The 25,619-nt window shown below is 38.4% G+C and overlaps 1 protein-coding gene across 2 annotated transcripts in view; it reads left to right on the forward strand.

Annotated features, from left to right (window-relative positions):
• Window positions 1-21,599, forward strand: part of syt9b (synaptotagmin IXb) — a 38,919-nt gene extending 17,320 nt beyond the window's left edge. Inside the window, exons 5-9 of one of the 2 annotated variants that reach the window (XM_023955941.2) lie at window positions 12,552-12,672; window positions 13,235-13,406; window positions 13,497-13,626; window positions 13,942-13,964; window positions 20,092-21,599. In XM_023955941.2, the coding sequence (XP_023811709.1) occupies window positions 12,552-12,672; window positions 13,235-13,406; window positions 13,497-13,626; window positions 13,942-13,964; window positions 20,092-20,116 (471 nt within the window). In that variant the 3' untranslated portion in view covers window positions 20,117-21,599. The remainder of the gene's footprint in view (window positions 1-12,551; window positions 12,673-13,234; window positions 13,407-13,496; window positions 13,627-13,941; window positions 13,965-20,091) is intronic. The other variant, XM_004069735.5, reaches the window with a different exon arrangement.
• The last annotated feature ends 4,020 nt before the right edge of the window (window positions 21,600-25,619 follow it).

A 25,619-nucleotide genomic window follows, 5' to 3' on the forward strand; every position in this document is an offset into this window, starting at 1 on the left:
ACAAAAACAGAAAACTAACAACTTTTTCGTAATCTTTATAAAATTTTCATGTTTTTACCTCATCCTATATTCATTGCAGTTTGGTTTTTATGCATTTCTGGCAATCCTTCATTGTAGTTACATTATTTCTCATTCAGTGCTCACCGTGTCCCACAACATCTGTTTATTTTAAGAACTCAAGTTGTATCAATGCATCTTCTAACATTTTTGAGGAGATCATTATTTTGTTTTTAGCAGTTTTTTCCCCCCATTTTTGTAACCAATGTAGCATTAACCCTTTGTTTTGACTATTTTCAAAACTTAAATAAGCCTTGCCTACATGTTGATTTTTGCCATCTGAAAGTTTATTATCTTGTATTTTCCCAATAATCTGAGTTTTTAAACATTTTTTTAATTGTTCCTTTTAAAAAAAAAAAACAACAACCAATTTATAACTTACTTTAGTGTGTTTTAGCATTAACTTTTTTTCTTTTAGAGATTATTGAGCTTTTGTCTTATTTTTGTTAATATCACTTTTTAAGTCAACCTATCACTTCACACATTCTATAATAATTAATGTTCAACAGCCCTGACATCAGAATAGAAACTCATGCATACTGATCTTTGAATTTTTTTTTTGTAAATTATAGCGGAAAATAAGTATTTGGTCACCTATACCAGTGTTTTTCAACCAGTGTGCCGCGGCACACTAGTGTGCCGTGGGAGATGGTCAAGTGTGCCGTGGAAAATTGCCCTCATTAACTGATCTAAAAACATTAACCATCTCCAGGAAATCAGCTCTTTGTTCATCCAAACAGGTCCTGATAAAACACTGAGTAGTTAGGAATATAAACGATCATAAAATACTTTTTTCGTTGTGTTTATTTGATTCTATTAAAGACATTTTGATAAGAATGACGGTAACGCGAAATAGCTGCAGCTATAACTGTGTAAGGAAAAGTCCCGCAGCTTTTACTGTCTGCACGACTCCACCAATCATTCTTGAAGGCTTAATCACATGTCATCAGTCTGACCAATCAGAAGTGGTTAAAGTCTCCACTTCCTTGTTCCAATTTAGCTCATAACTCAGTCAGTTCCGACAAAAACACCAGCTAAAGCTCGTCTTTAGCGGTGTAACTTTCCACAGAATCCGGTATCAGACCGTGGAACAAGTGAACAAAACCATGAAGCTCAGAGACGCGAGTCTTTCTGCCGTTTTCTCGCAGTTTTCACACTACATCTCCCATGATGCATTGGCTTAAAGGGACAGCGTCTTGAAAACACAACGAACATACAGTGTGTATGTAACTTAACTTTTATTACATCTTTTAGAAAAAACATCTGCAACTTCCTGCTTTTTCTGCCACAATTATCACAAAAATGCACGTCAGATTGCCGGGGGGGGGGGCTGTAGATCAAAACAGACTATGAGTTTCTGCTTTTTTTTTTTTTTTTTTTTGGGATGCTGGTGTGCCGCGGGATTTTTGTCAAGGTTAAAGTGTGCCGTGGCTCAAAAAAGGTTGAAAAACACTGACCTATACAAACAAACAAGATTTCTGGCTCCCACAGACCTGTAACTTCTTCTGTGAGAGGATCCTCTGTCCTCCACTCGTTACCTGTAGTAATAGCACCTGTTTGAACTCGTTAGCTCTATAAAAGACACCTGTTCACAACCTCAAACAGTCAGGCACCAAACTCTACTATGGCCACGACCAAAGAGCTATCTAAGGACACCAGGAAGAAAATTGTTGACCTGCACCAGGCTGGGAAGAATGAATCTGCAATAGGTAAGCAGGTTGGTGTGAAGAAATCAACTGTGGGAGCAATTCTTAGGAAATGGAAGACGCACAAGAACACTGAGAATCTCCCTCCAACAAGGCCTCCTCACAGGATCTCACCCCATGGGGTCAAAATGATCACAAGTCCAGTGAGCAAAAATTCCAGAACCACATGGGGGGAACCTAGTGATTGACCTGCAGAGAGCTGGGACAATAGTAAGAAAAGCTACCATCAGTAACACACTACATCGCCAGGGACTCAAATCCTGCAGTGCCAGACATGTCCCCCTGCTAAAGCCAGTAAAAGTGAAGGCTCGTCTAAAGTTTGCTGGAGAGCATTTGGATGATCCAGAAGAGGATTGGGAAAATGTCCTCTGGTCAGATGAAACCAAAATAGAACTTTTTGGTAAGAACTCTACTCATTGTGGTTGGAAGAGCATGAATGCTGAGTTGCATCCAAAGCATACCATAACTTCTGTAGAGCATGGGGCTGGAAACATAATGCTTTTTTTTTCATCAAAGGGATCAAGACGACTGATCAGTGTAAAAGAAAAAAGAATGAATGAAGCCATGTATCGACAGATTTTCAGTGAAAACCTCCTCCTTTCATCAGCAAGGCCATTGAAGTTGAAACAATGCTGGGTCTTTCAGCATGACAACGCTCCCAAACACACTGCCTATGTAACAAAGAAGTGGCTTAGTGAGAAGCATTTCAAGGTCCCGGAGTGGCCTAGTCAGTCTTTGGAGGGAGTTGAAAGTCCGTGTTGCCAAGCAACAACCCAAAAACATCACTGCTCTAGAGGAGATCTGCATGGAGGAATGGGCCAAAATACCAGCAACAGTTCGTGAAAACCTTGTGAAGACTTACAGAAAATGTTTGACTGCTGTCATTACCAACAAAGGGTATATAACAAAGCATTAAGTTGAACTTTTGCTATTAATTAAATAATTATTTTCCACCAAAAATAATAAATAAATTCTTTAAAAATCAGACTGTGATTTTTTCTAGATTTTATTTTCTCATTTTGTCCCTAATAGTTGAGGGATACTTGTGATGTAAATTACAGGCCTCTCTCATCTTTTTAATTGGGATGACCTGCACAACTGGCGGCTGATTAAGTATTTTTTTGCCCCACTGTATTACTTAAACCTTGGCTTAACACTTATACCATTAAATCAGACACTGTTGATACACTGTGATCATACAATGGTAACACATGCATGAAATATTAGAAAGGATGCTTAAAAATCTAAAATTAGCAATGTCTGACATTATTTTCTTCTAAATGAGGAAATAGAAAAAAAAGTATGAGCAGACTGGTATCAAGTGGAAACATCTGAGGTTTTGAGAGGTGGGGACATAGAAATATACTTAGACACAGTTAATGTTTAATGAAAGCAGAGGGAAACACTTGGGGGCAGTGACCTAGATCTTCACAGACACAAGAGTGGGGTTGGTTTGATAGACATGCAGTGACATTGCCTATATACATATTCACTTAGTTTAATCTATAAATTTGAAAGTGAGATCCTCTCTTACAGCTTTACTTTTTTTTAAAAAGATGCATGTAGTTTACTTTTTTGTGTTAATGCTAATTTTTTTGTTTATATCAAAAAATGTTGAACACTTAGCAGTATGTATACAAATGATCAGTTTACCTGAATGTTTTGTTCTCTGAAGCTTTCTTTAATTACTGTTTTGCAACATGTCAGCATTATTCTTTTGTGTGGTTTTTCTAAAAGGTGTAGACCATATGAGGCCATAGGATTATCAGATACGAAATGCAATAAAAAAGGATATTTTTTAACACAAAATTAAAGTTGCACATTTTTGGACCGTCAACCCAACAACTGTAATGCTCTGTCTTCTTCCATTAGATAGCAGAGACTCTTTAGAGAGAGGTGGAGGAAACCCATATGGTTTTTAGCACCATTTGTGCAATTTTGAGGTTTTAGGCCTTTTCTTTGGCTGCAAGCTCAGTGAGGTTTGAACAGAGTGGTTATCCCGACATTTTTGGAAATCAGCCTTCAGGTCACGCAAGGCTTCTGTTTGTGGCAAGTAGTGGTTTGTGAGTGATGGAGGATTTCTGTGGTGGGCTGCTTTCTCTTAGTAGTGCAAAGTTATCAGTTTGTTTGTTTATGTGGAAACGTTCTTTACATACATCAAGTGGAGCGATCTTCCATTTTCCTGTAAGCTGTGTTTTCTATAGTTAATAATTTTCTGTGTTCTTCCTATTCCTCAGTCTGTGGTTAATGATCTGTAGACATCAGCGTCACTGGTGCAGGAATTAAAAAGTAGCCTGAAAGTCATGGTCGTTTTTGATTAAGCTAACCGACTCACAAGCCAGGTTGCAATTTTGCACAAAAAGAATATACACACGCATATCATAATCTGTTGCCAAGCAACAGTGATTGTTGGTGTAAAAAGAAAAAAAAAACATCCTCTGATTTTTTCATTCTGCCTTTAAAGTGAAGACGGCAGCAGAGCTGAGACGCTCAAAGAACACAGTGAGGTTACCATGTCAACAGGACAGCTAAACCACACCTGAGCAACAAGTTGGATAAATCTGTGTGCAGATTTAATCTAAAAAAAAAAAACACAGTGACTTAGTGAAGCTTTTGCTCCAGAGTTAGTTCCTGTTTACAGATATTTTCATACTTAAAAACCAGAATCAATCTCCACGAAGACCCACTTTGAGGAAACTCGTGGCATTTTTAACAAGCTCTTGTGGCATTTTTCTGAGGATGGAGGACATGAAAAAAATTAAGCTTAAAATGTCACTTCTTTGCAGAAGCTTTGTCCCAGAAAACAACACAGGTTTTTTGATTTTGCCTAAAAACAGCATCATAATTAAAAGACCACTGTGGACGTTTTGAGAATTAATCAAAAGATGATCAGAGTGGGATTCTAACAGAAGATCTGTCTGTGATGTCAAATTATCCTCCAAACAACATACTGACAGTCTAGACGAGACGTTTGCTGTCAAGTAGGCTCTCCAGCCACCTGCTAAATGTTATGATTTGATCTAAAAATTTTAAAAGAGGGCTGACGTAATCCCAACAATAGAACTTCTTCTGTGTGCAGACACATAGTTAACATGTATTATGTTTTGCAGCAACAAATGCTTCAATCAAAAAAAAAAAATAGTTCCAATAAAGAGAAGCTTAAGCGTAAAACTGACAGATGTATTTGTCTGGAATTTTAGATGTAGAAGTAACTTAACAGCTTCTTGAGGAAGTGCAAGCAGTTCATGTTCCAGGAGTCACCCTGGAGATCATTTGGACTTATCCGTAAGCTCTGATTGATTCCACTGCAGTTTCATCTGTAACTCCTGGTGATTGTTCCACCCTATCCCACTCATATTATCACTATTTCAATACATTTCTATGTGAGTCAACAACCAAGAAGAGATTCAGAATCTCAGGAACCCCTCATGTGTTCTGAAAGCCCCATAATTTCCATGGTTGGTGTACAGTGTTAATTTTGTTTTGAGTAATCTGAAAGAAAAAAAGGCTTAAAGCAAAGCAGGAACGTTAAGATTCTGCTCGGGCGCTCTTCACTTCTCCCAACAGAACTAGGTTACCTCCCTTGGGATCACAGAGAGACCTTAGCTGGTCCACTCTCCAACGTGGGAGAGTGCATTTTAATTATGGCTTCTAACCCAGAGGTGCCTCAATCTATTGGTTATGTGCACTGGATTTTAGGAAAATAAATGTGTTGCATAGTTCAGTTGTGGACTGTACTGTCAGCTAAGGGAGTAAACCCTTAATTAACTAAAACCCTTAATTAACTGAAAACCTCCAGCTCGTGCTTACATCTCTTTTTGAACTCATGTGGAAGCTAAACCAGATAACTATTAAACACACAGTTAATTAGTAAAACAGTAATTAAAATCGGCCTCTGGAAGCTGCATGTGTCTCAGCGAGGAAGCCTTACGTTTGTCCTGATTGCATGATTCTAGGTTTCCATAGAAGCAGAGGTAATTTGGTTCTTTGTGCCCATTTTTTGACTTTTATAATTGGGCATCAGCTGTGTTGATCCTTATGGCATGACAATTTTGCAGGGAACCATATCTTATAAAAAGTTTTAAATCAACTTTATTTTTTCATTCTTACAAGTCTTTTATATTTTCTGGATCACAGAGGTGTTAAATGTTTACCAGCAAACAAAATCTGTGCATCTTTTCTTTAAAGAGCCACTTTGACAGAAATTGTGTTTTTGGTGTTTTAACGTGACACTTTTCTGATAATGGAGGACATTTATTCAGCAAGTTGAGCTCACAATTTCATTTTTGATTATTTCTGTGTTCAAATTCATTGTGAATCAGGATGAAAAAATGCCAATTGAAGAAGAGTGTACTTCTTACGTTGAATATAGACTGGGCTGTATGCCATGTGATTCATTTTCCTCATCCGAGCTGGCATTTGGCTCAAAACTGTACGGCTGGATAGCTCTGATATTGCTCGCAATTTTTTGTTGGACTGGTAATTGTCAGATTGTCGATTGTCGACTTGTCTTTTTTTGTGCTTTGTTTGTTTACAAATTGCCCTGCAAAAGACTGGTAAACTGTCCTGGGTTTACCCTGCCTTGCCCCAATAGTAGCTGGGACAGGCTCCAGCATCCCCTTAACCCTAAAAGGGTACAAGTGGCCTTCAAAACTGGATGAATTGTTGTTTACATAAAGACTAAAGTTTTTTTTATTTTTTATTAAATCACCATTTTAATGCAGGAACAGAAAAAAATATCCAGAGATCTCAATGCTTTGAAACAGAGAAGCAATTAGAAGTTGGTTATTTGACAGTGCTTTAGCTTCTCATAACCTTGTTATCACCAACAAGGGCAAAATCCAATTGTTCTTATTTTGTGATGAATTTCACAATGTCTGTCTGTCTGTCTGTCTGTCTGTCTGTCGGACATGTCTGTCTGACATGTCTGTCTGTCGGACATGTCTGTCTGTCTGTCTGTCGGACATGTCTGTCTGTAGGACATGTAGGACATGTCTGTCTGTAGGACATGTCTGTCTGTAGGATATGTCTGTCTGTCTGTAGGACATGTCTGTCTGTAGGATATGTCTGTCTGTCTGTAGGATATGTCTGTCTGTGTGTAGGACATGTCTGTCTGTAGGACATGTAGGACATGTCTGTCTGTAGGACATGTCTGTCTGTCTGTAGGACATGTCTGTCTGTAGGACATGTTTTTATTTAAGTCTTCAGCTGAATAAACAGTTGGTGGATCAGACAACTGAACCCTGCGTTTAGTATTATTCATCTGGACGCATTAGGTTCAACCCGGAACAGAGATGCCAAATGCACTTCCTCTGCATGAATCATTTAACCAGTTGCATCACTTACATTCCTGAGTTTAGCCACTACATTTTAGTCATCTTTACTCATTCTTTTTCTGGGTTTGTCAGATGCGGACCCACAATCAGAATAAACTGTTTACATGTACCACGATTGGATCAACAATTGGCATAACCCACCCATCTCGATCGGAAGTCAAATTTGATCTGGATTTGAGTATGATCAGGTCAGAGTATTCCGAACGGCATGTTTGCACAACGCATTTTTATTCTGATCAGGTGTTTATTCCGATTACCTTGTCCATTTAACCGCAGCTACTGATGTACCCGTTTGTGGGTGTGTGCCGACTCTTGTGGGAGACAACAGACAAGTTAAAAATGGAGACAATCCGATTAAAGTGATTAAATTCAGTGTTTGATTTGGACAATCTCAACATGTGCAACACTTTTTTACAAAAAAGGTGGGCGAATCGTAAAGCATTTCAGGATTTAAAGCTATAAAATCAGACCTTTTTGATGTTTTAGTAATAAAATTGGTGTAAAGAACGTGTTAGTTAGACACCTTAAACTGTTAACTGCATTTTTCTAGGTTTAAAATGCTTTTCCAAAACTGTCATGAAGGATTGTTCAGCTTAAACTGATTCTGCCACAGTTTGTTTATTGCTGCAGCTAACGTTCAGTCATGGCAGTGATTTACTTATTTCCACCATGTTCACCCAGCCAGATAGACAGTGGGATGAGCGAATGATCCCAGGGGTTCAGGGGAGCACAATAATGCTTCTCAGCACTGAGTTTGTTTGCATTAAAAAAAGTAATTTGCATTTGAATGATAAACCTACTTTCTGACAGATACCAATGTATGGACACAAAAAATTATTCTCTATATTCATGGGTAACAAAGTCATTTGATTGTTAAGTTGGGTTTCATTTCAGCTGCTGGAACCTTTTTCTAGGAAGGATTCTGCTGCAATCAGTATTATGCCCATAAAGCATTAAACAACGTAAAAGCTACAAATATCTTGACTTTTTTTTTTTTATTTAAAACATTTTTTTTCCACAGATTCAACTTTTTAAACTGAAATGTCCTTGGAATATCTATCTAAAAACAGAATTAAGACAGTACATACATATATACGTATATATATATAAAATAAAGAATGCACTTAATTTTATTGTAAAATGTAACAGAGCAACTAAAGCTCTCCTAATGTTGTCATTGTGTCAAACGCTCACACAACAAACTATTAGCACTTTGCAGTGAGTACGGTTTCTAAGTAATCCAAGAATAGTACGTTTTAAACATTTAGTGACACCAGTGACCAGATGAATCATTCAGAACTCAAATAACCAACAAGAGTGGGTTCAATTTGACGAATATATGCACTTAAGAAAAAAAAAGAATGTAACAAGATGTGTGTTGTCTCAATAGATTCAATTCAATTCAATTCAATTCAATTTTATTTGTATAGCCCAAAATCACAACAACAGTCGTCTCGATGGGCTTCGAAGTAAAACATGAAATCAAAAGGATCACGAATACAAAGAGTTCAATAGAAAAATACTAAAATGAACTAACAAACTGACTAAGCTATACTGGCATCCCTGCCCTTAGACCCCCCTTCGCGGTAAGGAAAAACTCCCAAAAAAAACGGATTCCGGAAAAAACGAAGAAACCTCAGGGGTGCCCACATGAAGGAGGGATCCTCCCCCAGGACGGACAGGCGATTTACCAGAACTCTTAGAGAAGAATTAACTTATCTAAATCTACAACTACATATATAAAAGTCCAGCAGACGAGCTTCATCCAGCCGTGGTTGTGGGGACAGTCAAAGGCGCGAGTCGAGCCGGAGACAGGAACCACAGCCAGGTGTAGGAGCAGGAGCAGAGACGAGGTACTCGGTCAGGTACAGAGCAGCGACGAGCCAGAGATGAGCCAGAGGCAGGATCCACAGCCAGGTGTAGGAGCAGGAGCAAAGGCGAGGTAAACGGTCAGGAACTGGAGCACGGATGAGCCAACTGGAGTCTGGAAGCACTCCCACTCCCCAGGAGGGGAGAGGAAAAGAGGGACAATACATGAATCGCACTGCACCAAACAGAGGCATGGAGAACTAAATGATAAATTATGATCAAGAATAGAGGAGAGGAAGGGTAGAAGTAAAAAGGATAGATAGTCTGGGTTTTAAAAGATAGTCTGGGTTTTCTTTTAATGAGGTGTCTGAATGCAATAGCTCATTACTTGTGTTGCGCCATGGCTGGAGAATATTTCGAATGGCTGCAATAATGATAGAAAGCCACGGTCTCAGTAGCACTGAAGTCAGAGATGTGTACTCCTGCTTTTACTTCTCCTCGCCTTTATGCTGCATTGGTCATTTTCCAACAATCCATCAATCCTTTGTAGTACCAAAGTCATACTAAAGCACTGGCAGATTTTTGCGTGCCACATACAACAGAAAAACATTTTGGGGTCAGTAAGCACAAGCAAAACTAACAGATTTTTTAAATTATTGCTGCCATTACACTACTTACTACTATATTTACTGCAATGAAATGATCCCATGTTAAACACTGTCTTTTATTTTGAAAGGAAGCCGTGTGAACCTCTGTCAAAGGTTCAACCATTTCGTATTTTGAAAAAAGGTTATCCTTTTGCTTTAATTTATTTCCAAAATAAACAATAGTTCATTTATATTTATCATAAAGGGACAATAACATATAAAGTAGTGTCTTATTTTGCAAGGGTGAGGTAAGACTTTGGGACTCCTCCTGAGAAATCAACCTGCTCTGTACCAAGCTTGCTTAGTTAAAAAAAAATAAAAAAAATAAAGGCGTATGGTGATTGCATTAAGGAACACTGCAGCCTCTGAATGTCCATAGACAAAATAATTGTCAGTGGATGTGCAGAGAAGCAAACCTTGAAGGAGGAGGAAAAGCAAGAATGAGGCGTGTGATTGAATTAGTCCGAACCTCTGTTTATGAAAGACGCTGTAAGACAGAACCTTGAATGTTCAGAAAAGGCCCAGCGGCTCCTGGGGGAGGGCAGATGGAGGTATTATAACTGGAGAAGATGGACTGTCCACACTCTCTCTGCGTTATTGGACTGCTTTAGAGATCCGATCTAATTTCATTGGAAGAGCACAAGTGACCATAATCCTGACCACAGGCTTGATCTGAGTGCTTATAAGAGTGGTGACTGACACTCTATAGCCTGAAAACTAAACTCTGCAATCTAAGTGTGCGAGTGTGTAATAGAAATGGATTTCACAGCATCATTGGAGGCCTGAAGGGCTTGTTTAGCCACCATCACTGTGCATGCCTGCTTGTGCTGACATGTATATCACTCTCTCAGACATCAGCAGGCGATAATCATTATTGCTGCAGCACTGATTCAGAGGATGAGAATGTCACACATCCTGGATAATGACGGGTGCTGGGAGCTGGGGGGCATGTAGAGGATGTCATTCCTGATGAATTAAGTCATTTTAATCTATCTGATTTCAGAGATAATGAGTCGAAGATTCACAGCGGTAGGTTTCATATCTGCAACTGATAGTGAGCCATGCATACTACCTAGGTACAATTATTCCTAATCAGAATGATGAGAAAAAATGAAGCACTTACATATATTGATGATTTCTTTTAGTATAACCACATTTGACCTTTTAAGGAGGCGTTCAGATAACTTCTGAACGTTCTGACAAAGTCTAAACTAAGGACTCAAGATATTGAAGCTCATTTTTTCTGTGAACTGAAGAAACTATGAGGGTGAAAAAAAATACCGATAATACATTTATTAGTATATAAAAGTCACAAAATGAATGAGACCAGCCACTTGTGCCATGCTTTCTCTCCCTGTTCAGAGCTTGTTTCAAGCCAAACTGCCACCATATAATCAGTTTTTGTAAGTGTAATGCTTCTGGGCAGTTACAGTTTTTAAGGCAGTGTGATGGTTTACCAGATAAAATGAAGAAATGCTGGTTCTCCTAATTTTCCTTCCACCTTGAACAGAGTCCACTGAACTTTCCTGATGTGAAAGGGTGAGGGTCAAAGCAGAGCAGATGGGAAATGACAGTGTCGGAAACTACTGGAATCAGGGTGGTCCTAATGGCTGCGAAATGGAGCAGCCCAGAACTAACGTCATAACCCCAGCTGGAAAAAAGTTAACACTTTGGATGCTTTTTGTAGAAATTATTTTGTATTTGTGACGCTGGTAGAACGTTTTTAGCTCAACTTTGTGCTTTGTCCAGGTTAACTGCAAAATTTTGCGAGTGTTGATGGAAGAGGGTGGAGTCAACTTTCAATGCAGTACAAGGCAAAACCACTTCAAATCTTTTTTTGCCATTCAAAATCTTGTGTTTGACTATAAAGTTTATCTGCTGTTATATTATACACGCACAGCAATGGCATTGTTTGTACTAAAAAGACGTTTGAACTTAACTTGAAGGAAAGGACTTTTGCTCTAAAGTTGGGGATGGGCTACTCTTCAACCATTTCTGCAATCAAGGTAAATCAGCTGACAGTGATGCAGAGATAAGCTTTTCTTAAACTTTGGACCAATATGCAACACATTAATAGCATATGGTGATGCATGACAGCGCAAAGCTGCTTTTCTCCGTGACAGAATCAGCAGGAATAAACACTTCCCGTCTGTGTTGCAAGTCAGCGCCAGGCTTCAGAATTTTCTGCGCTTCAAAATCCGCTGGACTTATGTTAATTGCATCAACAGTTAAAGAGTTACGGTAGTCGAAAATATGTCAACACTTAAAGGCTTAATTTAGTGACTTGGTTTAGGTAATTTTTCTTTGATTCAAAATTCTATCTAGATGTTAAAAGCTCAAACTTAGCAAGAAATTAGCCAAATCATGCAAAAATTTACAATGTACAAAGATAAGCATGAAAGCATCCACACATTTCTCCTTTTTTGTGCTCAGTTATAAAGCTACTATAAAATGTGTCATACCTGTATGTGTGATCCCATGCACATATATATTTGGGCTTTTCTGTTTATCTTCTGCAACCCAGAGTTTCATACATAAAACCCCTGTGTGCCTTAAAGGAAGCTCTCGCAAGCCCATTGTGTTGAAGAAATATAAGAATAGACTTTACAGTTTGTGCATAAAGCAGCTCGTCAATGCTCACCTCCTTCCCTTCACACTTTCTTTTTAGAGGTGTTAATTGGGAAAAGGGCATGGCATGTGCGTGAATTAGCTGTGAGTACACTCATAGGAAAAGACATGATAGTAATTCCACAAATGTAAGCACGCACCCACTTCATGATATTACTCCCATTTATACTAATTTCAAGTCACACAACAGACAGACTGCAATTTATTTAGTCTTCATTTCATTTTTTCTTCTATTCTACAGTGTAACATTGATTTTTTTTTTCTCAGAAAGGAGTACATCTGGAGTAATTGATCCTTAAAGTGATTATGGTTTCTTTCACATGAAAGTCTTTTCAGAATGCTAAGAACTGTGATGTATTTCTCTACAGGACAATGTGGATCTTGGGGAGCTGATGTTCTCGTTGTGTTATCTCCCCACTGCCGGCAGACTCACCATCACCATGATCAAAGCCAGGAACCTCAAAGCCATGGACATCACCGGAGCCTCAGGTGTGTTCGGCACCACACCCAGAGTTTTTTAATCACTTTTCTAGTTTTTAGTTTTTGTTTGCTTTATTTAAACTAAATTAGCCACGGCACTCCTTCCTGTTGAATTCTGCAAAGACAGTTTTGTTGTTTCTAACATTCTTGTTGAATTTTTCTAATGATGTACCTGTATTAAGATAGTTAAGCTCAAAATTCCATTTGAATATTTCTTTATTCAAATGTGAATCAGGAGCAGACATTTGAAAAAACAAAAAACGTATTTTCGACATTAGAAAAAAAAAATGCTTGGCAGGCCACAAGCTCCGTTCTGGTGCATTCACTAGCAGAGAACTCGGTTCATGTACGTCTTTGTTTTCCTCGTCTGTACTGGAATCTGGCTCATACAGGTACGGCTGGATATCTGCAATATTTCTCACCATTTTTGTTGCACCGATAATGTTAGGTCTGGGGGTGTAACGGGCTGTAAGCTACCGGGACGGCGTGTAAACAGGAAGATGTCAGGAAGTGGATCTATAAACTGAATCTGTTCGCCATGGTTCAGCTGGCTCCTGTCGTCTCTTCACAGATCCATATGTGAAAGTGTCCTTGATGTGTGAAGGACGGAGACTTAAGAAGAGAAAGACCTCAACAAAGCGCAACACACTCAATCCAGTCTACAACGAAGCTATTGTGTTTGACGTCCCTCCTGAAAACATCGACCAGATCAGTTTGCTTATAGCAGTTATGGATTACGATCGGTACGCATTCCGATTTCCCCGGTGTTAAATTTTACTCCTACAATACTGTAAAATGAGATCTTATGGGTGGCGTTCTTTCTGGTGCTGCAGGGTTGGGCATAATGAGGTCATCGGGGTGTGCAGGGTTGGAAGTGAAGCTGAAAGTTTGGGGCGAGATCACTGGAACGAGATGCTTTCTTACCCCCGAAAACCAATCGCACACTGGCACCCGCTCATAGAGGTGAGCTCTGCTTCATAGATCAGTGCAAAAGGTTTTAATGCAAATCCTTTAAACCACAATGATAAATTACATTTTGCTTGTAATTAGCAGCAACAGCACAACCTTTTTATTGTTTAAGGCCAATTTGGCAATAATTTAGTTCTTTCTGTTCCTTCAAATTGTTTATTTAAAGTCACACATGACATGATTCCCTGACATGTAGATTTTTCAGTTCAGGAAAGATTAATTACATACATAAATGTATGTATTGATTTGATCAAGTCTTTTTAAGTTACAAGAGTTTTATTCTAACTGTAAGACCGTCGACTTTACAAGCTCACCACAGAGGAAACATTCAAGTAAGAAATTCTTTTTGCAACTTTCATTAGTTTTTTTCTCTAGATTAAGTAGAGCATTAAATCTCATTTTTGTAATTCTTTTTTTTTTTGTGGCTTTCTTATTTCACTTTACCTCTGATTTGTGTGAAGCTCCTCACTGAATGGCAACAGATCACTTCACCTGGATGGAGTTTATGCTTCTGGCGTTTTTTTTAAGACTAAGAAATAGATTGTAGCAGGTGAAGTGCTTAAAGACCAATATTTACAGTTAGGGGAAATAGCGACAGTGATGTCACCAATGGAAAATGGCTCACTTCAAGCTTCAATGAAATAAAGTCAATTCAGTCGCCGTTTTTTCGCGGTGTGGACGTTGCCATATTGGAACCTCATGTCGTCAGACTCTGACCAATCACTGCTTACTGAGTCAACATTACTATGGCGACCACTTTCGCCCATTAGTGTGTGACCTTGTTGGAAGTTCACACACCCCAACATTTTAAAGCGGGCTACACAAATTCTGCAAAAGGCAAAAACGTCATAAATAGAAAAAGGATTTATATATATATATATATATATAAAAGACCAGACCTAAGACCAGAAATATATATCTTATATATATATTTTTTTTCTTTTTACACACAAACAGTATATAGTGACTGAATCTTGTAAATCAACAAATATACAATTCAATAGTCTTTCAGTGTTAGATGGAGCTGTAGGCACTTTTACTGGAGAATCTGCTACATTTTTTTTTTAAATCTTTGAATGAAATTAAGGACCTCAGGAGTCCTTTAATTAAACTTTTGCACTTCTGCTATTTTAGTAAGACGTCAAACTGTAAAAATCCAAAAAATGCACCACAAACATTAAAAACGGAGGTCATTTCACTTTCCAGGGAAATCCTTTTTACAACTGATCTATTTCTATAGCAGCCATTTAGTTTTTGTGTTGTCCAGCTCCCGACTGCTGAACCTGCAGTTCTGGATTCGTGTCCATTCATAAATTCCTTGAGCCATTCATACAGAACATGAGCAAACAACGGTTCAGCCAGATTCTGATGGACTAGAAGAGAAAATGCAGAAGTCACTGGAATAGAAATAAAAACACAGAAGTCACACATCATCCCCTCTAGTAAAAAATAAAAAGTTAATCTCATATTCCATGTTACTGAAAGCAGAATTATAAAGAATAGAATATAAACAATCACATAACGGAGACGATACATCATAAATGACGTGCAAATGAGTTTTGCGATTACCACAACTGAAGCCCAACGCTCAAAGAGGGAAGGGTGGCCACACACAGAGCTGTTTCTATTTCTGAATTCCCAACCCAATCTCATTAAAAAGAAACAGAGCATGCTATAACTCAACAGATGCTCAACAGATTCATGTAAATTCATGTCGAGTTGTCAAAGCCAAATATATACATTTCGCTGAATGGCTCAGGAGTTAAAAAGCCTCAGAAAAAAAGAACGATTGTAACAACCAGTGTTAGTCGTGACACATATTTTATACCAGCTTGATCTCTCCTTGGAAGCATAACTTCAGCTGGTCTCACCGTTATGACACGAATGTCAGCAGCCAGTCGGGAATCTTTATGCATATTTTAGACACTTATCTTTAAATGGAACCTTTCTTTTGTACGAGACATGTGGTGATGCTCATTATAAAAAGGTTAGAGTTCCTGCGACTGTGATTCCATCTTTAATGAACATGATGCTGATTATCACCGGCAACAATAATAAACATCATATTCATCCAAAACAAGGCTGAGCAATGTTTCACAATCGTTGTTTATTTATAGCAAATGAATGTTTCAGCGTCCACGTCATAGATGTTTTGCGTTCTGCTCCAGAGTTGCTCAACAACGATCGTTGTGTTTTACTACTTACTTTCCCAGGATATTGTTATGGCATCACAATGTTGGCTTTGAAGGACGGGTCTTTTGCTCCATTTGAATCAGCAAGGAGCAAAACTCAGAGAAATGACATGAATGATACTGATATTCAGTTTCAAGCAACTTATTTGGAGCAAGTATTTCTAATAACTATGGGTGTAACAATAATAGATTAATCAATGATAGATTTATATTACTACCATCCAACCAGACCACTCTGTCTGAAGCAATGTTAATCAAATCGACCCATACCATTGTAAAATCGTTTCAAAACAAAACAGATCGATTATATTGATCTTGGTAAATACTATTCAGACTAAGGCACAGAAGGTTAGTTTTATGAATTCATCTTCTGACCTGTTTTTGTCCCAGTCCTCACCGGGCTGCAGTCCTCACTAGGCTTTCCACATCAACAAATTCCCTTTGGAATATGTTGATGTGAAAAAAAAAACAGTGGGCTGAACTTTATGAAACAAAAATGTCAATGGATATGCTATTAATTCTTGTTTACATGTTTGTTTGTACACATGTTAAATTTCCAATCGATTATCTTGCAAGAAATTCAAAGAATCTTGAAAACTTCAACTGCACATGTCAGTGCCCAGGTAGTTGTCTCTGAGAGGCTAAAGATCTCCTGGATCCATTGTTGTTCAGTAAGTGAAATCAAAAAGGATCCTTCAGATTGAAACAATATTTAGAAAAAAAGTATCAGCAAATTGCGATATTGTCTTTAAAATGAATTGTCTCACCATAAATCATAACCCTGTAAAATTAAAATGAAAACGTCACAATATTAAACAAAAGTTTGGAAAAATTTAAAATACCACATGCAACATTCTGGGGTCAAATTGATGATTTTTTTGTCAATTCAAATAAATCACTGTTTAAGCTCCTTTTATAGAGCTGTGGTGCAAAACCGTGAAATCGAGTTCCATCTCTGCTCTGTTTCGGGGCGATTCATAGAGACCCCTATGGGCATAAATGTCCCACTCATGTTTTGTGTAGCAGTTGTCAAACAAGGGAAGGTAACTCTGTTGCTGGGAGCAAAAATAAATAAAAAAGGAAGCAAACAAGCAGTTTACAATTCATACTTTCTCAACACAAAGACACTTCTTCGTAAATTCAATATTGATTTTCATTGTTTTGCGGATGACACTCAGCTCTGTCTGTCCAGTAAACCCAACTCTTCTATTCCACCTGCCTCCCTCTCCTCCTGCCTGTCTGAAATAAAAACCTGGTTCACCCTAAACTTCCTCAAACTTAACAGTGATAAACCGAATTACTCCTCGTAGGTTCCAAATCCACCCTTTCCAAAGTTTCTAATTTTAACCTTTCCATCGATTCCTCTCCAGTTTTCCCCTCCCCTCAAGTAAAGAGTCTGGGTGTCATCCTTGACAGTACATTATCATTTCAATCCCATATCAATAGCATTACTCGGTCAGCCTACTATCATCTACGTAATATTAATCGACTCCGCCCCTCCCTCACCATCCACTCCGCCTCCATTTTAGTTCATAGTCTGGTCACTTCTCGTCTCGACTATTGCAATGCTCTTCTCTTTGGTCTTCCCAACAAAACTCTAAATAAGCTTCAGTTAGTCCAGAATTCAGCTGCCCGCATCATCACCAGAACCCCCTCCTTCCATCACATCACTCCCGTTCTCCAGCAGCTGCACTGGCTTCCAGTAGCCTTTAGGATTAAGTTCAAGATCCTTCTCTACACTTTTAAAGCCCTCCATAGCCTGGCTCCCTCCTATCTCTCTAATCTCCTCCATATTAACACTCCCTCTCGCTCTCTTCGGTCTTCTTCCTCCCTTCAGCTCTCTGTCCCTCCGGCCCGTATGGTCACCATGGGGAGCCGTGCCTTCAGTCGCTCTGCTCCCCAACTCTGGAACTCTCTCCCCCCAGACCTCCGTAACACTGATTCCTTTCTGATCTTTAAATCCAGACTCAAAACCTATCTGTTTAAGCTTGCATTTCCGGAACACAGTTTCTCATTTTCTGTCAGCTGATTTTACTAATGAATCCAATTTATTTATTGTTTTTAACTTGTGATTTTATTGTGTTTTACCTCTAACTTTGTACAGTGACCTTGGGTGTTTTGAAAGGCGCTTTTAAATAAAATGTATTATTATTATTATTACTTCTTCATCTGCTCTGTGATGACAGACCATTTTTAGAGCCAGTAATCAGTCTGGATTATATAGAGGACCATAAAGAAGAGTAAAGCCGCAGTCGACTGAGAGTGAAAACATCAACCTGAGTTTATGTTGAAGAAAAAAAAAGAACAGAAAAACCTGTCTGTGTGCTGCACTGCAGTAAAACCTTTTGTTTGGATTTTTGCAAGTGATACTTGAACAGATTTGCGATTGCCTTGTTTAACATCTAAAATATTCATGTTGAAATGAAATGAAATATTTAAGAATTTTCTTACGCCTTGTTAACTTAAAACAACGATGGCTATAAAGGATTTGTTGCTGTTGTGTTTCATTTCATATACAGCTCTGCTGTAGTTGTTGTTAGTAAAAGGCGCAATTCAACTGTAATTCAAGAAAGCGTTTAGCGTTACAAACTGTTTATTTAATCTATTAGGAACATGACAACTGATTTTATTTCAAAATGAATATATAAGAGAGAAAAAAAACACTATCAGCTTTTGTTTGACCTTTATTTGTGATTGATTATTTCTGAAGTCAGGTGGATTTTATGGGATAATTAATAGATATTAATTATGTACATTTTGTTTTTTTTGATTTAACAAGATGATATCAGTCAATCAACAGTCAACATTTCTCTACAATTGCATCAGCTTTAGCCAGTTTCAGTGAGAACAGCAACAAACTGTAGTTGGAGCACCCGCTACAAATTTATTATAACCAATGGATTTTCAGTTCTGATCAAAAGTCTGTGACTGTGAGGTTTTTCCCTTTATCCGCCCCGGGTCTTTGAGCTGACAAATACTCCATGTACTCCCCACACACAGGGCAGGTCTGTCAAACTGGCCCTAGAAGCAGCTCTTGTCTGAAGCTATTAACAGCCAGTTCTGCTTTACAGGACCTGCATTTGAGACCCTAACTAATGGCTTACCCGTGTTCCTTTAAAAAGATCTACACCAAAGCCCTGAGGGGCTCGCAGAAAGTTTCACACATGAACAAACTCATGTATCTGAGGCACAAAACAGTACAAGGGTATGTAAGAATCGGAAGCACTGTAACACAGGCGTCAACAAGTAAGCCCAAACACTCTCAATTTGGAGTTTTATATACCCAGATATAGACTTTTCACAGGTTTCTTCTAGACATCACATTTGTGAGCTTCTCTGGAGTGTTGGTTTGACCTTTGCAGAGTCCACTACACACTGACAGCTTTAATAATTCCTCCCTGTGACCCTTAAACCATGGCTGTAAAACAGCCATGCTCGGACCGAAAACATGAGCACAAACAACAGCAACAGCAATGCTCTCTTCAATTCCCCCAATGTAATTTCAGACCAGTTCCGACACCACTGGGTGGGAAGTAAAGGATTCACAGAAAGCTGAGTCAACCTCTGTGTCACATGGATTAGGAGCTAGAATGCTGTCAAGGAAGATGTTGTGTTCGCAAGCTCACTTTAAGTAGGCTTTATAATGAACTACTTTCCACCAGAAAAAACAAACAAAAAAAAACAATTACAAGATTTTATTTCAGCCCATTTTATTTTATTATTATCTTTTCTCATAATTTGGCTTATGCTTTACTTTCACATAGTTTAGCATAATATTTACACAACTATTTAAATTTCTTTTTTTTATTGTTCTGTCTTTTTCTTATTTTATCCTTACATATTATAAAGGTCAACACTCTCAACAGGTAAAAACTAGAAATCTCAAAAAACTAAATGGATGTGAACGCAAAGTCTAGCATTAAGTGTGAGGAAGCCATTTTTTAGTCAGAGGTAAAGAGCCTAGCACCAAAACGTCTCACAAAAATAAATTAGCTTTTTTTAAGGGTTTATATTTGAAAATTTATACCAAATTCTTAAGTTGTTGCATGTTTAAAATATTTGGCTAGTCTAGTTTGCCTTTTGCTCTGTCCTGTTTTTAATTAATGACATAGTTGAGTATCATCAGCATATAAAAATAAGTTGTTTCCTTTTCTATTGATTACATTTCCATAACATCCCAGTTAGTAATCATTTCTGTTCCAAACTTTCCCTTCACAGTTGCGTGGAACTAACCGACTCTGCATTTCTTTTTCCTGTTGTGCTCTAGTGGGTTGGACAGGGAGCAACAGTGAGCGGAAGCCAAGGAGGATCCACCAATTCGTTGAAGACGCCACCGTCACCATGATGACACTGAAAAAAAAGTGGCAGATTTTGCAAGATTGAGTGACCACATTAGTTTCAGTAGCTGCACTAGAACTGATGCGTTTTTAGACCGAATCACATGAAATCATAAGTTTACATTCCAGATGAGTGACTTCAGCGCTGTTTGTTTGTCACAGAACTTTTTCTGACTGCTTTGTTAACAGAGTGAAATGATCTGACAGTCTGACTTTTTGTTCTTTTTGGAAGACTAGCAGTCGGTGGAGCAAAACCACTCCTATTTAGGTAAATGTGTGAAACCCTGTTGTGTGAATGATGCTGCTGTCGAGGGTTTGCTTAACTTGGAGTCCCATGAAAGTTTACATTTAAAATGCTGTTTTAGGCGATCTTTGCAAACTTTGTGTTGTGTTGCTTTTAAGGTTTATCATACCCTCTGAGGCAGAGGAGACTGTAGCTTCTAACCTTAAGGAGCTTTTGACAGGAAAATGTCTAAAAAGCTGCGAGGCAGAAACAGTAGTTTATTTGGTGCATGGTTTATGTTCATGCTTTGTTTACAGCTCGATCTTTTTGTCCTCGTTTTATCACAGGTTCAGTTCTAGTTGATAGGTTTATTATAGTTTAATAAGTGGGGTTTTTAAGACTCAACAATGAAAAAAAGATCTAGATGTTACCCTTTTTTTATATTTGTGAGAAAAAAAAAGTAAATGGATCAGTCCTGTCTAGTAAATTACTCGACCTTGCTGCTCTGACTCCTCATTCTCCTTCTTTTAAAGATATCTGGGTCTTTTCCAGCCTATCCTCAGTTTTACTGTAAATGTGTCAGGAAGAGCAGCTCATGTTTAAACTAAAAACATCGGATCAATTTAATTCCATGACATAGCCAAAAGGGCAATCACTTTCCCCATAAGGTCCAGAAGGTTTGGGCAACTTTCACTCTGAATAAATACAACAGATTAACTATATTTACTCATAAGAAATCTGTGGGAACATTTGTTTGAGCTGAACCATACAAGTGTTACATAAATGCTAAAAATAAAGACAAAAGAAGAATGCAAATACTTTGACAGCACTGTGAGGCTGTGTGGGTAATCATACTCGGATTGATGGAGATCCAGAGTGCCTTTTATCCATACAGACAGAAGTCCTGCAAACACTGAAGCTGATGGTTCTGAGGCTTGTGAATTGACCAGGAGCTTGCTCATATTTGTCCCCTTCCACTGTAATGATACTTTGTGTAGCTTCAACAGGGACCCCTCCCTGTGGATGTTTAATTAAAACAATCACAAACAACGACGCCCGTTGATAGAAACAATGCATGTTTTATTTTTCTGACTCATTTTTAAAATCTCTTTGCTGTGAGATACTAACCATGTTGTAAACACGAGGTGTATTGTGAACCTGCGGCAGACTGTAAAACCGTCCATTCAGATGTGACTAATAAAACCTCTTTAAATAGCCGTCTTTGATTTATAGCAGGGGGAGAGATTGAGCGAGTTGGCCTTTTTCTCTTCCTCACACCTGGAAGGTGAGTTTTCACCGCATGCTGCTGCGATTGCTGACAGCCCAGTTTCTGACATTCAAACCTCTCACAGGCTCGTTTGCTCCTCAAACTCACAGAAGAGCTGGAGAGAGTCTTCGTTTCATTTAACTTCAAGTGATAAAGTTTGACATGTCGTTTCATTTTGAACCGATTTATCAGAAAAAGAGCAGCCCTGCAGCCTAATTAGCCCCTCACAAGTCACTGTTGCACTTTTAATTCACGGATTCCTGCCGGTGTAGGTACCATTACCATTCGGCCTGCAATAACCGTTCGGGATCCTTCGAGCAGTGCTGACGTCACATTATGCGATCGGCTGTCCGTTGGTCCGATCGATGCGTTTCAGATAGTGATTGGTCTGGACAAATTTCAATACTAACATAGAAGAAGAAGAAATTGTGCGGTCCGTTGTAAACAAACAGAGCTCCGACACAGAGTGAAATTATCTTCTAAACGTGCTTTTATTATTGTTATGATTATTATTATTAAGTGCATTTGCAGCCAAACGGACTGCATTCCGAACCCTTCTCCGGACCGCACACAAAGTACCTTCCCTGCCTGCGAACACGAAGCTACGAGACTCCAGCTGCACTGCTCAGAGACACGGTTCTCTTGTGTGGAGCAGCAAGTTCAATAACAGCCACAGATCTTTTTACAAAGTGGGTTGTGGCAAAATCTCTCTATAAAGACGATAAAGAATAATGTCAGACACAAGCTATGAGGGAAAAGAACTTTATGTTACAAAAGGAAACGTGAAATAAAAATATGTAGAGCCCGAGCAGATCTCCACGCTATGTAGTTTGTCCAAGTGGGGCTACAGTAGTGTGACGTCATCCTCAGTCGAAAGGACCCCGAACAGTTATTACAGGCCGAATAGTTGTGGCACCTACATCGGGCTTAATCAAGTGTTTTTCATTTTGAACAGCTGCCTGCTGTTTCTGCTGGAAACTAGAATGACGACAGCAAAAGAAAAGCTGAAAGATGAGATGTAGAGTTTTGCAATAATTATCTGTGATATTGTGACTACAGGCAAACTGTTTTTGATCAGGTATCTTGGTCTACTTGCAGAAAACTCTTATGAAACTCTTATGGCTGCATCATCCCACAAAGCTCTGTCTGTAGTTCCGAGATTCATCTAAATGTCTGACTAGAGTAGTTAAATGGCAATCCATGACAATCTAAATCTGTTTTTCATTAACTCCAGACTGATGAACAGATGGATTTTGAAGGTGAAACCAAAATTAAAATAACAGAAATAGACCTATTTTCCTCCTAAACATGTCCACATATCTTTCTGCTTTGACCCCAAAGCTCATCAAGCTAAAAAGTTCACTTTGTAGAAATGTAAAACTTGCAAACTTTCCCTTTTGTATTGCTGAAATTTTTTTAAATCTTTGCTTGCCATAAAGGAGGTGATTAATCAGAACAAAGGCTTCAAACATTGTACAAAAGATTTAAAACGCTTTAAAATGCTTTAAAACGCCAACCCTTTGAAAAATGATCACGAAGGACAAATTAATAATTCACGGCTGGAATTAAATGAAACCAAGTCCTTCATTCATCAAAATCAAGCTACAAAAGCCTCTTCCAGCTTTGAGTATATGTGCTCTATCAGATGGAGACAGACATTTTTGGACACCGCATGCTAAAAGCGTGTTCAAAAATCTGCATTCAGGACAATCTTTGCGCAACTCATGCACAGTGTTTACGTAGCTTAAAAGTTAGGTTCAGCTTTTCCCCTCATCTCCACCCAAATGTGTTGGAAAGATGAAATAATTCAACTTTGAGAAACTCAAAGTGGAATCCTTAACTCTGTGACCTCCTTCAATTCATTCATTTCTTTGTAGACAACCCATTTTCCTTACAAATGTATTTTTGATGTGACAAAATTATGCTCGTTTTATTTCCATTAAACAAATGGATTTTCATTTCTTGGCTTTTACAGATTTTATAAAAAAAAAAAAAATCTTGATCTAAATCACAAAACAGTTACAAAAGATAAACAGCAGGTGATTGTAAACAGCTGTCAAATATTAGAAAAAAAATTCAGAAAAATTTGGTTTATCATTATTATTATTTTACCTGAACCAAAAGTGAAATTAAAAATTATATTTCTTACATCCAATTCTGAACATCCTAAACAGGAAATTGTTGTATTTTGTGCTAATAACTTTATGCAATGACCATCTACAATGGTTTTTGTTCTCATCTAAAATTCAAAATACTTGTGTTCTACATTAACCTTTCCTCCAGTTGGCTTTTAGAAGGGTTTAAAACACACACTTTCAGTTTACATGCACACTACTTTGCTTTTGTTTTGTTGAATTTTTTCTTTTTATCTCAGTGAATGCAATCCTGCCCCCCCCCCCAGCATTCTGTAGAAAAAAAGATATTTTACACACTACCTTTATAGACTATTATTTTGTGCTTCCTGATATTATTGAACCAATCTGAGTACAAAGTGTTCTTTAAGAATCTACTAAACCACATTTCCCTTGTTGGTAAATTGATGGAAAAATCACAAGCGAGGTGAACAGCCCTCTAGACAGGAACTAGCAGGAGCTATGACGATAAAACTAATATGAGATCATCGCCTGTCTGCCGTATATGGCATCTTCACATCGTAGGGCTTAAAAAGGTTAACAACAGTCACAAGTCTTAGCAGAGGAAAACTAGCCAATAGAAGAAAAAAAAGAAGAGGGCATCTTTAGTCCAAACAGAATACAAATTAACCACATGAGGCCCATTTATTCGTTTAATTTATCCCTCTTGAGTACTGAGGCAATTCTGATGGAGCTGCTGCACGGCACTTTTATTAAGGCGTGTTGCTCTGAGGATGCTCTGCACTCCTGTGATCTCTTCTGTTTGTGATGAGTGCTGTGGGGGCTCAGAGCAGAAGATGAGTTTTTGAAAACTGTTGTGTTTGTTTGAAGTGTTGCCCTTAGAGTTCAAAATGCATGGCAAAAAACAACAACACACAACAAAATGAACAGAACATTCAACACTTCTGAGCAATGGTGCAATTATACAGCTGTGGCCCCCACAGAAAGTTGCCGTCTGCCCTCCTATCTGCCTTTGTCAGCCCCCTGGTAAAGCCACTAACCTCAGGAATCAATGGCCTGCAAACTGCATCAAAAGCCTGGTGGCTACTTCAAATGGCCGCCAATGTGGTGAGGAGACGATGAGATGATGAGATTCTTGACATGTTTTGTGCAATTTCACTAAAGAGACCTTAGCCCTAAATTTGAAGGTCAGTTTGGAAACGACTTTTCCCAGATATTTACAGAAAATATATCTGATGATTTTTATTTGCTAAAACAAACATCTGATTTTCCAAAGGCTACTTTTTTTATTCTAAGCAGTCCGTTTGCCTCCCAGGTGTTTTTTTAATGTGAAACTCTGACAAGGAAGTGATCCGACATAGAGCTAATTACAGGAAGGTGTAAACAATGCCTCATTTTCATCTTCTAGTCTAAATGAAGGCTGCAGTTACTTTGAATTTGTGCATGGTTTTTGATCTCTGGAAAAATGAGAGGGGGAAGTGGGTCGAGACTTGGAACTGGGATCATCCCACCAGGAAACAGTTGAGGGACGTGGAGTAAGTTGAAAGAGCTGCAAAGGAGGTCACTTAGTCGGCAGCCGCATTGTCCCGCTGGGAGAGCAAGCATCAGCTGCAATGCACATAAACACACATGCATGCACACACGTAGTGTAATTGGTCAGGCTTACTAATGGTTCCACTATAGAGATCTGCTTCCTTCTTCCTGTCAGCCAGACATGAGTAACTGACTTGTTTGTGATCTGTGAGAGAACACTATACTGCAGAAACACTCATCATAAACATGAATACTGGAAAAACATGAATCCAGGAAAGCATGGTCAACACTTTGTTTCATGAGGGATATATATATATATATATTTAGATATCTATCTATATA

Source organism: Oryzias latipes, chromosome 6, assembly GCF_053564925.1.
Source record: "Oryzias latipes strain Hd-rR chromosome 6, Olatipes_Hd-rR_3.1".
NCBI classification, from domain to species: domain Eukaryota; kingdom Metazoa; phylum Chordata; class Actinopteri; order Beloniformes; family Adrianichthyidae; genus Oryzias; species Oryzias latipes.